At 39.1% G+C, this 13,776-nt stretch overlaps 1 protein-coding gene across 1 annotated transcript in view; it reads left to right on the top strand.

Annotated features, from left to right (window-relative positions):
* Positions 1-13,058, top strand: part of ESRP2 (epithelial splicing regulatory protein 2) — a 40,757-nt gene extending 27,699 nt beyond the window's left edge. The window contains exons 13-15 of the mRNA XM_054269378.1: positions 1,136-1,331; positions 2,333-2,510; positions 12,719-13,058. Coding sequence (XP_054125353.1) covers positions 1,136-1,331; positions 2,333-2,510; positions 12,719-12,877 — 533 coding nt within the window. The 3' untranslated portion in view covers positions 12,878-13,058. The remainder of the gene's footprint in view (positions 1-1,135; positions 1,332-2,332; positions 2,511-12,718) is intronic.
* The last annotated feature ends 718 nt before the right edge of the window (positions 13,059-13,776 follow it).

Genomic DNA, 13,776 nt, shown 5'->3' on the forward strand with positions numbered 1-13,776 from the left:
TAATCATCCATCTGTGTACATGCTAAGATTGGAATTGTTCCCTTTGGGCAATAATGGGACTGATCAGAGGCATTTTTATTGTATTTTCGGTGGTGAGTAGAGGGCAGCAAGGCCTTGCCAGTGAAATTGTTGCACACTTTGCTTTTTATGGGTGTACTGTTCTTCTGAGCTCTGCAGTAGACTTGCCTGTAGTGAAACCTACTTGGAATGAGAGGGATTTTTAAAATGGGGAGAAGTTCTGTATTCCAGCTGCCAATGAGTGCTCTTGCTATCTTGCCTCAGAGCATTCAGAAGGTACTCTTTGGGCTTATTTTTGAAGGAAAACACCCACTGGGATGATATACTAACCGACCATAGAGTGGTGAAGTTGGATGGATTTTAATTTTTTTATTTTAAGATTACAGTGAACCTTACTGAGGAGCTACCATGGAATTTTACTGTATTGTTCTAATTAGTCTCACTACCAAATCACAAAGCAGATACTGATGTATTTGCAAAATAGTAAAAAGCTGCCAAATGTAGTATATAAAACCAATTTGACTGCACACCAAGCCAAGCTTATTGTTCCTGGACAAATTAGGTATTTATTCATCAAAAACCATCAGACTGGTGATCTAGTGGGGTATTCTCCCTTCCATTTTCTGTATCCTAAAAATACTTTTTGAAGTCTCAGGAAGCTTATACATTAAGTCTCATGGTCAGTAGTTATGGATGCCCATGTGTGCACCCATGTGGATGCCCAAGCACTATTATGGTGCTTTTGTCCCACAGAGTACAACTTCTGTTAGAAAACACCAGGGTGTGTTGGTGTGCAAGCCTGCTTTCTCTATGCACATGGCTTTATGCTTTCTTTTATTAACTCTGAAGTTCCCTACTTTCCATTTACATATAGACAAGGCTGCTTAGATCTAGGAGCTATGAACTTTTAGGAATTACTCATTCCCAATGCCCGAGTTGTTTTTCGTGGCAATGTAGCAAAAGTCTCCAGGGGAGAGGCTAGAGAGCAGTCTCTGCTCAAGGGTTCATCAATCATGCCCAGATGGTTTCAATCACATTGTTGTAGGAGAGGAGTTACTCATCTAAGACTTCTCCATTCTGATTGCTTTTTTGTTGCTGTGTCCTGGTTTGATTTTAGGTCTTTCTCCACCAGCTTATGCTGCTTTCCAAACAGCAGCTGTGATCCCAGCAGAGGCAGCAGCCCTTTACCAGCCACAAGCCCTCCTGCCATCCACCAGGACACCCCAGGCCTCTGCAGCTGCTCCTCCAACTGTTACCTACTACCCAGCGCAGGCTGCTCAGCTCTACATGAACTACACAGCTTACTATCCCAGGTAACCCCGAGATTTCACTGCTCCTCTTGACCTTCCATCCCAGTGCAGTAGGTGACTCTGTGGTCACCTGTGAACAGCTCTTAAATTTGCACTTCTAGTGTAGTCCTGGGAACTTAATGTTCAGCAACAGAGGCAGAAACTATTTTAACTGTTTCTCTGTGACCTTGTAAGGGGATTCATCTCTGTAGGTTTTGCTTCAATCTCGTGATAATGTTGGCCAAAAAGGGTTTTTTTGGTACTGAGGCAATGTCATCAAGGCAGTTCTATTTCTTGGCCAGAAGAGAAACTGTGTCAATTCACACCTCTACCCTCACCTCTTAGTTTGTTCTTTTACTTACAAAACTGTTTTCATGCTGAAAGACTCCTCATAGGTGTGTACTCGGTTTGATTTTGTACATCAGTGAGACCAAAGAACATTTTTACATGTGAAAGCAAAGCAAATCTCCACCTTTTCCCTTCCACAGATGGTATGAGCATGAGTCACTAAAGTCTGGCACAGGGCTTGTGGGGAAATAGCTTGTTCACTGATAGCTCCTAGGCTTGTGTGACACTTGCTAGCTTGAGTATCTAGGAATTTCCTAATGAGCCCTGACCAGTGATGGAGATGCTAATTACTCACTATTTTGTGGCTCAGAAATGCCAGATTAGGGTGTTTTCCTCCTGTTCATACTATGGCACACCCTCCCCTTTATTTCTTTGTGTTTTCATTAACGATCTTAAAACAAGTCATCTGCAGCTACTTTTCCTACTCCCCTGTGAAATAACAAATGCCACTCCTTTTGTCTTTAACTACAAATGTTAGCCATTTTCCCTTCCCTCCCTTCTCTAAAAATAGATCATGAGACGCTGAAGAGAAATTAAGAAAGTCCTCAAAACAATCCACATCGGGACTCTCTGTTTTTCTGTAGTATTTGGATTATTTTTCAAATCTAAGTTTTTGGTTTCTTAGTAGAACCAGTGACTGGTTTTTGTAACAATTTTGCTCCCTCTCTCTCTTTCAGCCCTCCAGTATCTCCTACCACGGTGGGGTACATTGCAGCTCCCCCAGGAGCTGTGGCAGCTGCTGCCACTGCCACCCACACTCCCATCCTGCCCCAGCCTGGAGCCTTGGTCCGGATGCAGGGCTTGCCATATAACACAGGAATGAAGGAGATACTCAGTTTCTTCCAGGGGTACCAGGTTAGTATGCAGCCCTCTCCTTGAGACCTCTTTGGACCTCTGAGTATCGATCAGTGGAGGCCAAACTGACCAAGCCAGAACTTTTGGAAACTGCAAGATGCTTGTTGTATATTTAACTGGCAGACTGAAGAGTAACACACGATTTGCCTTCCTTCTCATTAAATAAACAAATCCTGATCTGGAAGCAGTGATTTGGTGTCTGGGTTTGGGGTTTGAGTTTGAAGACCTCAGAGTTCCAGTGTGAGTGGGGCTGCAAAGGGGCTGCCACAGGAAAGTGGGGGCTAATAAAAGTTTTCAGCCCTGGCCACTTGGTGGTGGGAGCCTTTTGGTAGGGTCAGTGTTTGACCACCAACACTGAAAGCTTGCTGATTTCTAATACAGAGAGCTGTGAGCTGGGTGTGGTGACTTGCAAAAGGAGACACAGATGTCTTGGTCGAACATTGTTTCAGTTGCTAATAATTTTGGTTACAGGCAGGAGCATCTTTCATTAAAGCTATATTACATTGCAAACTAAAGAAAATCTGTATTATCCATGCTGTCCATTTTGACAGCAAATATACTACAGGTAATGTCAGTCTGTATGGACTGATGGAATGCTCTCAGGTGAACAAACAGAAATTTATCTTCTTGATAAGTCTTAAAAAAAAAGGCACCAGCTACAAACACTGTTTTCCAGCAGCCCTTATTTGATGTCTTCTGCCTTTTGTCTCAGAGGATACTGTATCTATATCCATGGTTTGTCATATCATATTTGCTAAAAGGAAAGGTAATTGAATATGTTCTGGTGAGTATTTAACCCCTGTGGGTAACAGCACTTTCAAAGTTCCAACTCTGCCCTTTTGGGTACTACTTGGAAGCTCTGACCTAAAATCCTCTGTATGGCTCTCAAACCACTGCAAGTGAACAAGTGATTTGTGTCAAAAGGCAATAATATTTGCATGTTTGTCCTTCAACATTCTGGGATAACAGTGATATTGCAAGAGGTAATAGGAAATATTCAGGCATGGTATGTTTTCTTTCTTCTTTTTTTTTTAACCTTTAGATTCTTAGAAGACAATGAGCTTTAATTTATTCAGCCAGATATCTGGTGTGCAAATAATTGTAGACTGAGAACAGATGCTTAAATGGTATGTTCCAAGTTTTGAGTATTTGGAAGATGCAGTGCTCTACCTGTTGTATCTTCTCTTTGAACATTACATTTTTGTTTTGAAAGCAGTTCTGCACACTCGATTTTTCAGTGGAAAAAGATTATCACATAAAAAGTCTGGTGAATTTTGACAAACAGTAAAAAGAAGCTGCATATTGTATTTTAGGCCTTTGTGTTCCACAGATATTTCCAGAGTTCAAACCGAGTTCAGTTATTTGTGGCTTTCATGATACCCAGAGAAGTAATAAACATTCATCCCATTGTTTAGCCATCGATATTTTGCCTTTTAGTTGTTTTCTACTGCCTGGGGGTTTTGGTGGATAGATGGTGGATATATTAAAACCTTAAGTATGGAAACTTATTTGCTAAATTGAAATTCATCTAGAAGTGTAACAGTACCTTTGAAAAATGTGGCCTGAACCTGTCCATGCATGGAACAGGTCAGTAACCACCTCTAGCACCTCTGCCTTTTGTTAAATCTTCCGTTTAGTGAACCTGGACTTTGTGTCTCATGCTCAGTTTGCCCTTCTCCTCATTTCTGCATTTGGAGAGCAATTCCTGGTGTTTGAATTGCACAATTAATTGATTATAGGAACAGAAATTTTGCCGCAAGGTGAAACCTATATTCTGTTGCTGCAACCTCCTGTGATCATCAGTTACTGTTATTAAATTGGTCACCTCTTTGACTTCTTTAGAAGATGTTGTCCAAATGAGATCAGGCTCAAGATCTTATAAAGGAACCAGGAATTCTTTTGAATTGTTCTTGGAATCCCAAATGTGGTAATGCTAATTTTATAGTAATTCCTTCCTTCAGGGCAAAAAGAGATGGTGACTTACTGTAATGGGACAATCTTGCATCTCTGGAGCAACAACTAATAATTTTTTTTCTTTTTCCCTCCCCTTTCTTCACATTGTTTTCTCATTTTCTGCTGCTGCTGCCCAAGGATTTATTGCGCGATGCTTCTGCTCGTTCATAAAGTGAGCCCTTAATAATCATCAGTGGTTTGGGCATGGTTTTAATCTGTGTACAGCTAATTGATGTTGGTATTCAATGGTCTTCTCTGTTGGTATTCTGGGAACAGATCGGAGATGCTGAAATGGGAGGGTGATTTTTGTCTTTGTGTGTCCTTGTCTGGAAGGAACAGGGTTTAAGTTTTAGTTCTTGCTTTATTCTCCTCTGAATTTCTCCTTCAGGCTTCATGGGCTCTGTATATTGCATGTGTGCACATGTTGCTACTTAAGTGAAGGCACTTTTCATACCAGACCTGCCTCTTAAGAGATATCATGGGCTTCAACAAGCTGGTCTCAACATCAGTACATGCTTCTAAACAGAAATAATTTAAAGTCTGTAGATCAGCATTTTAATTTTCTTTTAATTTTATTAGTATTAGCCTCTTATTTAGTGTTTCAGCAGCTCAATTTCTTCCTGTAGTTCTGTTTTCTTGGGGTTTTTTTTGGTGAAAATTCCTTCCAGCTCGCATGTATTTCTTGTAACTTGGATTAAGCAATTGAAAAACTTGGGAAGAATTTTAATAGTAAATTAGGGAGATGGCAATTTTCCCCATCACCTTTCTGTATAATATTGTAGTATACTGTAATCCTCAAAAGAGCTAATATTAGTACTCTCTGATTCAGTAATTCACATTAAATTGTTTTTAGTTGTAGTGTAAAGCAATAGGGCCATTGATTTGAGTCCAATTATGTGCTGGATACATAGCTAAAGGATAGCTAAAAGCAACCACATAATCCAAGCCAACTAAAACCACACTGAGAAAACAACAAACCCCAAAATAACCAAAACAACAACAAAACCCTCACTATGCCATTCACCAGCTGCTCAGCATATCCTGGTCTCTGGGCTTTATGTTGAAGTGAGTGACCCATGGATGGGATTGTGAGGAAACTCTTCAGGAATTCAGAAAAGTAACTCTTATATCATGAAGTCTGTGGAAGAGGTGCTGCAAATGTAGTAATAACATACAGCAAAACTCCTCAGTGTTACTTCAGGCCATCACTCTGTATAGCTGCAGAAGCAGTGAGAGAATTCCAGTAAATAATTATTGAACAGGGGTAGTAATTGTGATGAATATACGTGAAGTTGACACATAGCAGGACAAAATTTTTTGCTGAAGAATTTTTATTTTTCTTTATTTAGTATCTAAATACTTAATAGGTTTTACTATTTAGCCACTAAGGAATCAATGCAAAATATTTTAGTCTCCAAGTACTGGAGACTCTTTGGGGTAGGGGTTCTCATTCAGTTTTCTTTTTTTTGTTGTTGTTTGGCTTGGTTTTGTTGTTTGTTTGATTTGAGGTTTGCGTGTGTTTGTGTGGGTTTTTGTTGGTGTGCAGTTTCTCAGTAATTTTTTTCTGAGAATGCAAATAGTGGCAGGGTTGGTATCATAACAAGAACTGTTAGGTTAATGTAAAAGCAGAGGCAGTTTAACTGTGCCTGTGGTCTTAGCTGACCAAAAACCAGTTCTCAGCTGTTGTCTTGGCCAGGATTCAGCCTCCTTCTGGTAGTACTTGCCCAGTTTCTTGGAGGTTGGCATGAATGTGAACTCATGCCTGCCTGGAAAAGACCCTGTGGATTAGTTCTTAGAAAGCAGACTTGCTATTTAGGTAAGTTGTGTGTAAGAATAGCTGTTAAAAAAAACCCCAACAAAGAGACTAGAAGATGACTAAGATTTAGGGGCCAGGGTTACCATCTGAACTTTTAAAAAGCCCCCTGAATTTGCTGAAAAAGGCTGGGTTGGAAATGTAAGGACTTCTTTGTGTACATGTTTCTACATAAGAAAAGTGTAAAATAAATAGTGTTCTTGAAGGCCCTACTGGGCTTAAGTGTCTTTTGTCTGCAGCTATAAAGAGCTTTTGCAGTATATTAATCCTCCAAGGCTTCAGAGACACAGAATTTAAGGCTTGCTGGTAGAGGGGAGGAGGATGAGTTGTGGTTAAAACAGTAATAAGGAAGTGAAGGGAAGTGGATGGATGGCTAAATTCCAAGGGCACTAAAGACATTTCTCTGCTCTGTCAGGACAACAGACTTCATTGTTGCTGACTTTTAAGGGATTAGGAGTTTCTTTCTCTGAAATGTGTGCTTAAACAAAGTATTCTCTATTTCCTTTAAGATCTTTTTGAAATCTGATTCTCTGCAGTCTGAGAGGGGGATACCCCATCATCTGTGTGCCAGTCCTAGGCATGGCACCCTCTGACCAGGGAAGGGAAGGGGGAAGTGGTAGAGAAAGAATTAATTCCCACTTACTGAGGCTGGAAGTCATCTGGCAACACAGACACTATTCCATGCTCACCCCCACACTCACAGAATGGAGCACACTGCTTGTTTTGCTTTATTCCTAAATTTATCTCCCACCTGGAAATGTGGAGAAAGCATTGTGAGACTGGGACCAGTTTCTGTCTGTTGCCTCCCACGCTTGAAGCAAGAGACTGAAGTGGCACCCTCTGTATTTTTGGAACTGGCATTACCTGTTTCAGTCTCTGATATACAGAAGGTTCAGGTGGTATCTCTCCCACACAGAGTTCAGGTATTTGTGGATGTTTGTGTTGGCAGTCTTATGGTACGATTGATGTGCTTCTAGGGGCAAAGCCAGTGTAGGGTATTTCTCCTGACTCTTGTGCACAAGGTTGCAGTTATCTAACATCAAACCTGATTCTGTATTTCAGGCTGAGACTAGCTAGGCTTTTTTCCAGAGTCTGAGAGTTCTCTTTGGGAACTGTTCTGTGATAAAGTTTATGGGCAGTTTGGGCAAGAATTGCAGCTATCTTCCTGAGGTGGCCATTCTGTCTATGATGTTTTCCTTTTCTATCATTTGCTCCTGTTTTTCCCAGTTGGAGTGTGTCTAAATATACTTTCCAGTTTCAATTCTGGTGTTTTTTTTTTTTTTTTTTTTTTTTAGCAGTGGGTTATTTTCTCTAGATTGCTTTGTATGCGCTGTTTTTAGACTGAGTTTGAATATTCACTGTAGGAACTGCAAAAATGAAATGGAAATCAATGACTTACTGGTTAGTGACCTGGTTAAATCTGTGCACAGTCTGTGAGGGGAAGACAGTCCCATATTTCTCTCAGCAAGAGAAGAAAAAAGAAATAAAATAGGTTGAAGAAAAAGAAAATTCAAGGAGGAAATTTAGTGTATTGCATCTTTATTAACCAGTTTACACTTCGTCTGGTCCTGTGTGGTTGGATGTTCTTGTTTTGTTTTTATGGGTTTTGAAATGCAGACAGAATCAGAAAGATATTCAATCATGTGCTTACTTAGGCAAGTTAGGGTAGTTTTCATTTTATTTGAAGAATTTACTGTTCTACAGCTTCTGTTTTAGTTGACTGCAGTCTCTCACCTATCCTTGTGATTAGATGCTACTTCTATTTCTAGGTCTTTTGATGAATTTATTTTTCTTCTTTCATTCTCATTTTCTTTAGGTTTTTGCCTAAGTTCTGACAACTCTGTACAGGATATCTTTACAACTTTCATATTTTCTACATTGTTTATTCCATTTCAAGTGTAACTTATGAAATACTGTCCCTTACAAGAGTAAAACTGTAGAACTTTGCCTACTGTACATCTACTGATAATCTAAAGTATGTACTATCTTGAGACATTCCTTCCAAAGAGTAAACTTACATTTTGTAGATTTGTTTCAAGGGCAGGTCTGGGAATCATAAATCTAATATTTGCACGGTCTGGTTGCCCTGGCAGAGACTATCTAGAAAATACTTCTTATATTTGTCTTTTACTTAATGGCATGGGTTTAGATGTGGCTAGAATTCAGTAGTAAAATTTTGGGGGGTTCTTTTCTTTTGTGTTCTCTGGGCTCTTGGTTATTGTTTTCTGTGAAAGGTGTGTACAAGATGGTTGGTGTTTTTCTTTTCAACTTCCCTTTGGATGAATATGTGTTCTGTATGCCCAAATATACTCCTTTTCTCCCTAAGCTGGCAGGAGACTTTTTGCATGATAGAAATATTAAAGGAAAGGCAGCAAAGTGCATCTATATTGTGTGCATTTGGCAATCATCTAAAGCATTAGTCTGTCTGGGGAGAGACAGGAAACTCTTCTTGCCACTGAAAAGATATTCTACAACTCAGGTTATGCTAAACACTATTGTCTTCTGGATTACAGGAACCACTCAAGTAATCTCTGCAGCATGTGTAAGAGTGCTCAGTCCCTTCCCAGGATATGTGATTTGGAAAGATTATGTGCTAAGAACAATATTTCATATTGATGTATTTCCTCACTATATATATTTGTACCAGACCAGTAGTATGAGTGATTACTGTTCATATTCAGCATCTCAAAGAATTCTTAGATCTGATTCACATATGAGGGTTTTGTTCTAATTTGATAGTGTGACTCTTCTGTGCAGTCATTATTTTTATTTTAATATATTACTTCTACAAATCTGTCATGATGCAGTTACACTGTGCAGTTTATTTCATTTTCTAATGTAGAAATACACTACACTAGCATAAATGCTATTTTACCTTGTGAATGCATTCATGATGGGACATTGATTTTCTTTCATTACATTGGTGTAGTCTATGGAGTACAGGTATTATCTGCAACTCAAGTGTTTTCCACTCTTCCCTAGAGAAGCTGCACTTCATTTCCATGAGTGCATAAAAGATCTGAGTGAGATCCATACAATTATTCTGATCCCCCACCTCAGTGTGCAGAATGGAAGATGCTCATCTGTCCCAGTGAGAGCCATCACTGGGTTTGTGATTGTGCTTATGAAAATGTAAGAGTTTGGTTACCTGGTGCTGCCATCTCATGAGTAGAAGGGAAAAAGGAGCACTTCATGGTCTGACCTATTTCCCTTCATTGATGAGGAGCAGTTCAAATACACAGTTTAGAACATTCCCCACAAGCATTTACTTTATTTCTACAACCAGTAATGCAATTAATGTATGTTTTATCTTACATAAAAGTTGTTTCTGTCCAGTTCAGTGTCTCCTGCCAGTTGTTATAGCTGATGCTCTTAATTGTGGTTGCAAATGATGGTCTGTGTGGCTTGCTGTGCCAGACTGTTCCTTCTCTTGCTGATTGTCCCATGTCACACTTGTACTGTAGTATGCACCTGATGACTACAATGGCCTAATTCAGCTGAGCGATCAAGCCAGGAGTGTGTTACAAGCACCGAAAGAGTGGGTCTGTTTGTAACTTTGTAACTTCTGAAGAAGGTAAGCTGTGACTGCCCGAGCCTGGCTCTCCAGAGGTGACTGGGAAGGGAAAGAAGGGCTTGGTGCTACAGAGGCCTTTGCTTGTGGCTCTCCCCCTTAGAAGCTTGCATTGGGATCCTGGTTTTAGTCTTCCTGCTTCAAAAATCAACTAACCCAAGGAAATGGGCTGGCTGTGATCTGTGGCTGCTGGGGCAGCAGTGGTGGAGGTAGTGATTGCCTGGTTCTGCTCAGATGGTGTGTTCAGCTTCCAGAAGGGTTTGTTGATGCTTGTATCTCATATCTCATGTGAACCTTTCAGTCCAATATTTCTCTCTTAGTAAAGTCATAGAAGTTTATTTTTTTTCTCCCTGATATTGCTAGGAAGAACACAGAAATATGTGTGAAAACCCCCAGACCTCTGGGCTGTGTATTTCTGTACCATATAACTGGCTAGAGATTAACATCTCCTTCTTGTTCTCCCTAATGCAATATGAACTATTGCATTAGTTTTTCCAGAAGAGGCTTTTTAGGTATACTGACTTTCTAATGCAACTCTCTAGGTTTGCTAACAGTAGATTTGCCTGCATTTTTGGCATTACACATAGTTCTCAGAGAAATTTTATTATGGCCCATGTGAACTACACGATGCCACAGTACTACTGTATTCCTTTCAAAAGTCTACTGATTAGTTAGTACATTTTCTTTTTCCTTAAGAAAAAACCAGAACAACCTCTCAGTTTAAAAATGGCAGTCACATACTGTGTCTTGAGAGAATTACTTTCATAGACAAATGTACTTTCACTAACAACCACCAACTCAGTTGTTTTCAAATTAGTTGTTTCCTTGTGTTGGATCTGCAGGGAGCAGATGGACTGCATGGTCTGATGATTAACTGGAAAACCAGATCAGCAGCTGGTTTCTACTAAGTATGACATGGAAACAGTCTTTGGCCAATTCATGGAGTAGCTCAGTCTGAATTGTAAGTGGTACAAGGTAATATTATATAGGTACCACTGTTAGAGAGTTTAAAAAAAAAATCCAGGAAAAATATTTGTATGAATCTGAAGCTAATTTTAAAACACATGTGTACATACAGAAAATTTATTTCTCTAGAATTATCTGTATAATAATAATAAGTACTTAAACCAAATATATCTTAAAATTAAACTGAAGAGGTTCATTTAGTTCTTTTAATTATGTTGCTTGCAGAATGTGTAGACTTCTTTGCTAACTTTTTGTGCAACTCTCATAACATGAATTTCTAGATCCCTACATTGGTATTACACCAATACTGCCATTTAAACTATGTTCTTAGAGCTCTCCTCTGTGCTCAGATGTCTAACTGTGCTCCATATGGTTTTCAGCTGACTCTGGGCTGAAATATTAAAATTCTGTTCTGGACTGATGGTAAATGAGTTGATCCCATATGGATTAACAGCAAAGAGCTGGTTTAGAGCAGAGTATCTTTTAGGTCAGATTTTTAGCTCAATCCAAGTTCTGTACAGCTTTCTCTTTGAGAGAGGGTTACTCTGAAATAAAACAAGATTGTTTTATTCCAAACTAGAAGTGGGCTTTAGAGATTATGTATTTTATCTGTCTTTTTTATTTCTTTTGCATGTTATTTCTTAACTAACTTTAGTTTTCTGAGAAGAAATGATGGAAAGTTTGTACTAACTGCCTTATGCATGGTTTTGGTTTTTAAAGTGTGCTGTTGCTTATATTTTAAGAATATTTTTACTGCCTGCTCAGTGTTTGAGTGAGTGAAGCTCTAGCATGCACTTGATTTATTTTCATATGTTTGAATGTAAAGCTGATATATGGTACGATACGTGAATGAAATGCTACTGGTAATAACTGAGAAGCCTGCTGCCTCTTGTAGTATACCAGACACACACAAGTTCTACAGAAATGAAACACTTAAATATTTTAATCTTTTATAAACTCAAGAGAACATATGTCACATGAATATAACTTGAATTAATATTCATAAAACTGGTTGGTTTTCCAGCATTGCTTTGTCTGACACTGTTTTCCAAAAAAACTAACTTTGTATGCTGAGCTTTTGATCCTTCAGTCTCTCATTGTGAAACTTCACTGAGATTCATTTCTGTCCAGCAACCAGGAGTTCAAACTTAGCTTGGAAGAATTTCCTGCATCTTATGGAAAATGGATGGGGTACAATAGGACTGACTGTAATGTCTGCTTTGAACTCAGCAATTTGGAACTGTCTTTTAAGACTTTATGAGGGCAAATGCCCTCAAAAGTAGATCAAGTCCAATGACTAAATAATCTTGTCTGCTAACCTGCTTTTCCTTAGTCTTGTTAAAATTACCATAAATATTTATTTAATTCAGTTTTGCGCCAAATTTTACTTAATTGTTCTGGAAAATCTTCCTTGTGCTGTACACCTGTGTTGAGTTCAGCTCATTCTCCCAACACAGAACTCATACAGCTCTTTTATTTTTGGCATGTGTGTTGTGTTTTTTAACTTTGTGTGTGAGTATTGACATGCCTTTGTCACTTGGCCAGTAGTCCCCATAGTACAAGAATTATTAGTGCCTGGATTTCTTGCTCCATTTACCTCCTATTAACATCTAACTCTCTCCTTTAATCTCTTTAATTGCTTCTCTAGAAAAATTTTTGCACAGAATTATGTCTACATCACTATATGCAGAGTAAGAGCTGCTGCTGCTTGCCAAGCTAAAATTTCTTTTGATCTTTGATTCCTTCTCCTTCCCATTCTTAACTTCCAGAATGTTTTCACCATGGACACAGGAGTGGGGTGAGCCAGAAGCACTAAAAAATGCACCAGCATTAAAAACTACATTTCCAGGTGTTGTTGCTGGTCTTAATAGGTTTTTTTTATGTTTTCTTCTTGTACCATTGCAGCTCCAAGCAGATTCCATCCTCATGCTTTACAACTTTAGTGGGCAGCCCAGTGGCGAGGCATTGGTGACTTTTCCAAGCCTGGATCTAGCTAAGCAAGCAGTGGCTGAGAGAAATGGACAGCTCCTGGGCAGCCGCTGTGTGCAACTGTACCTGGTCTAACTGAACACTCTGGAGGATGAGGAGAGGATGATGCACTCAACACCCTGCCCTCTGCAAAATAAGTCTTCCCTTGCCACCCAGGCAGCAACAAATGTGCCTTTTCAGTATAACCTGTTGGAATGCAGCATGGTGCATGTTCCTTTTTAATTTGAAAAATGGCGTCTCCCATGCCAAAGATAAAGTGAAGCCAAAAATTGTGCAGTTAATTTACTTAATTTCTAATGTACCTGTGTAAAAAGAAGCAAAGCTGCTCCTGGCATGCAGTTAATTCTGAAGACAGTCCAGTATCACTTCAGCTACCGGGGCCAGGGGCGAAACTTACTCAGTAGCATTTGAAGTGGAAAACGATGCTTGAGTCATTCAGATCCTTCTGTGTTTAGTTTTTAAGAGTTTACACTTGACAAAGTGTCTCATTATTGTAGAGTTCAAATGTCTTTAGAAAGGTCTTTTGGAATGCATGTCTTACCCAGTTCAAAGCGTAGATCATATTGATTTTTGTTTTGTTTTGTTCTTGCCTGGAAAATATCAGGATGCTGGATCCTGAACCAATTGTGCTTTTTCATGTTTTCATTAGACATCGTTTTGCAAAAGCCATATTTGACCTTACCAGTGTACTGCTGCAATGTGTAAAGCAAAAAAATAAAACCAACAGCAAAACCAGAAGAATCCACTCTTCCCATCCTGCCCCTAACCCCATATTCTTAATCTCTACAGGACCAAAAATGGCACATAAACCTGAGTACTAATAAGTTATATTTTTTTATTTAAGCATAATAGCTTTCAGATACTGTATTAAAGATTTTGCTCTAGTTTATGTGCATGCAATTTGTTTACATCTTTAAACTACTTTATTTGTATATTATGAAACAGCAAGATATGTTGAAATCTGAATTCTCTAG

The sequence above is a fragment of the Melozone crissalis genome, unplaced genomic scaffold (genome assembly GCF_028551555.1).
Source record: "Melozone crissalis strain CALT ecotype California unplaced genomic scaffold, PUWL_Pcris_2 ptg000007l_1, whole genome shotgun sequence".
NCBI classification, from domain to species: Eukaryota; Metazoa; Chordata; class Aves; order Passeriformes; family Passerellidae; genus Melozone; species Melozone crissalis.